The sequence below is a fragment of the Aptenodytes forsteri genome, unplaced genomic scaffold (assembly GCF_000699145.1).
Source record: "Aptenodytes forsteri isolate BGI_AS27 unplaced genomic scaffold, ASM69914v1 Scaffold284, whole genome shotgun sequence".
Classification (NCBI taxonomy): Eukaryota; Metazoa; Chordata; class Aves; order Sphenisciformes; family Spheniscidae; genus Aptenodytes; species Aptenodytes forsteri.
Genome location: NW_008794445.1, coordinates 3874086 through 3875773, shown reverse-complemented (window position 1 = coordinate 3875773; position 1688 = coordinate 3874086). Strand labels below are relative to the sequence as shown.

Genomic DNA, 1688 nt, shown 5'->3' with positions numbered 1-1688 from the left:
GAAATTGGCTGTGCCAAAGCCTGGACTTTCAGGCAGGGACCATCAGCACTACCACTGTCCCCTTCCAAGTCACCCTCAGGTGGGCTGTGCACCCAAGGGTCCTTCATTAGTAAGTGGCTAAGGGGGAGGTGTTCCCCTGGTGAAATGGCGCAGTGAAGGTAGGGCACGCGGAGGAGGGAGCGGGGTGAATCTCTGTGTCCCCACACAGAGGGTGGGGGTCAGCCCTGCAGGGGGAAGTCTGCCAAGGGACGGCCAAGAAACCTGCTGGGGACAAGTAAAAATAACTGTGGGATTGGTGGTAGCTCATCTGGACATGCTGAACCTCAGCAGGCACCGGTGTCACCAGAACCCTGCAGCGACAGAGGGGACAGCGAGCATGTCCCCGACCGGACACTGAAGCCACCCAGGTCCTTCCGCAGGGCCGGAGAGCAGGCAAGGGGGAGTACCAGGGGGATGAAAGAGGAGAAACACCTTTTAGGTGGGTGCTGCAGCTTTTAACGTATTTCTACACCCTCAGCAGCCCAAAAGCAGTGTTGTCCAAATTGCTCTCTATGCTCCCCCGGCCCGGGAGCTGGCTCTTGTTATTTATCCCATCTGCCTGCCTCCCATCTTTAGGACACGTCTGCACTGGATTCGTCCTCCCTTCCCCCCACCAAACTCAATAACAACCAGAAATATCCTGTAATCTCTTCTGCTTCACCTGTAATTTGTCTCATGCTGGCAACGAGCGGAACTGTCTGCCTTTGTCAAGATCAAAAAAGCCACGGCAGCCATGTGATGTCAGCTTACATTAAACCCCCCCCTCTCTCCCCTCCGCCTCCTCTCTCCAGCTCGCCACATCCGAGACATGTCTTTGTCCTCCTGCGGCCTTCTTCCTCCCCCTGGCACATCTCTTGCCATTTGGAGGTGCCCTGGTTGAAGGGGCAGGGAGCCCCAGCCCCCAGCAGGCAGCTGAGGGGGTCCTGGACCCTCTTCCACACCGAGCTGGAGCCGAACCTGGGGACGAGGCAAAGAACGAGAGATGCAGCAAGGTGGACCACAGGTCACCAAGGGACATTGGGCCTCCGAGGGCTTTACATCACTGCACGTCATCCTCCCGCTCTGACCTTGGCATGAGAAAAGCTCAGCCTACATCCGTAACTGCAGTGCTTCTGCATGGGCCCCTTCCTGCCGGTATCAGGGGCAGGGGAGCGCCAGGCTGGGCAGAGGCCAGCCAGCCAGGGGGGCGAGGGGGAAGCTGCCCAGGAAGGGGTAAGACGGAGGTCGGGGCTGCTGGAGCTGCTGCAAAACCCTGCACAGAACAATTTAGCGCGCAAAGGACCAGGGGGACAGCCCAGCCCTGCAAATAAGGACTTTGCTTCTTGGAAGCTTAGGGCTGCCCATGATACCCCTGGAGAGCCAAGGTGAGGCCAGCTGAGACCCCTCTGACGCGGCTTTGAAACCCTCGAGCATCGTCTGGCGCCACCGATGAGTGCCTCGGGCACGATCGACCCGCGGGGCGCCTGGGTACTGCAGGAACGCAGTTGCTTTGCAGAGTTCTACCGGGATTAGCAGTCGGTACCGCGGTTGTCAGTGATTACTCAGGCCGTGAGGCACCTGAACGCCCGGAGGGTACCAGAGCCCCGCGCAAACCCCACCCGAGGTGCCCCACTGCGGCCGGGACACCCCCCCGCGCCTGACTAGAAGCC

General features: G+C 59.8%; 1 protein-coding gene across 1 annotated transcript in view; it reads left to right on the top strand.

Moving 5' to 3' along the window:
• Positions 1–1467: 1467 nt before the first annotated feature.
• CENPM (centromere protein M) overlaps positions 1468–1688 on the top strand; it is a 7781-nt gene continuing 7560 nt past the window's right edge. The window contains exon 1 of the mRNA XM_009290128.2: positions 1468–1506. Coding sequence (XP_009288403.1) covers positions 1468–1506 — 39 coding nt within the window. The remainder of the gene's footprint in view (positions 1507–1688) is intronic.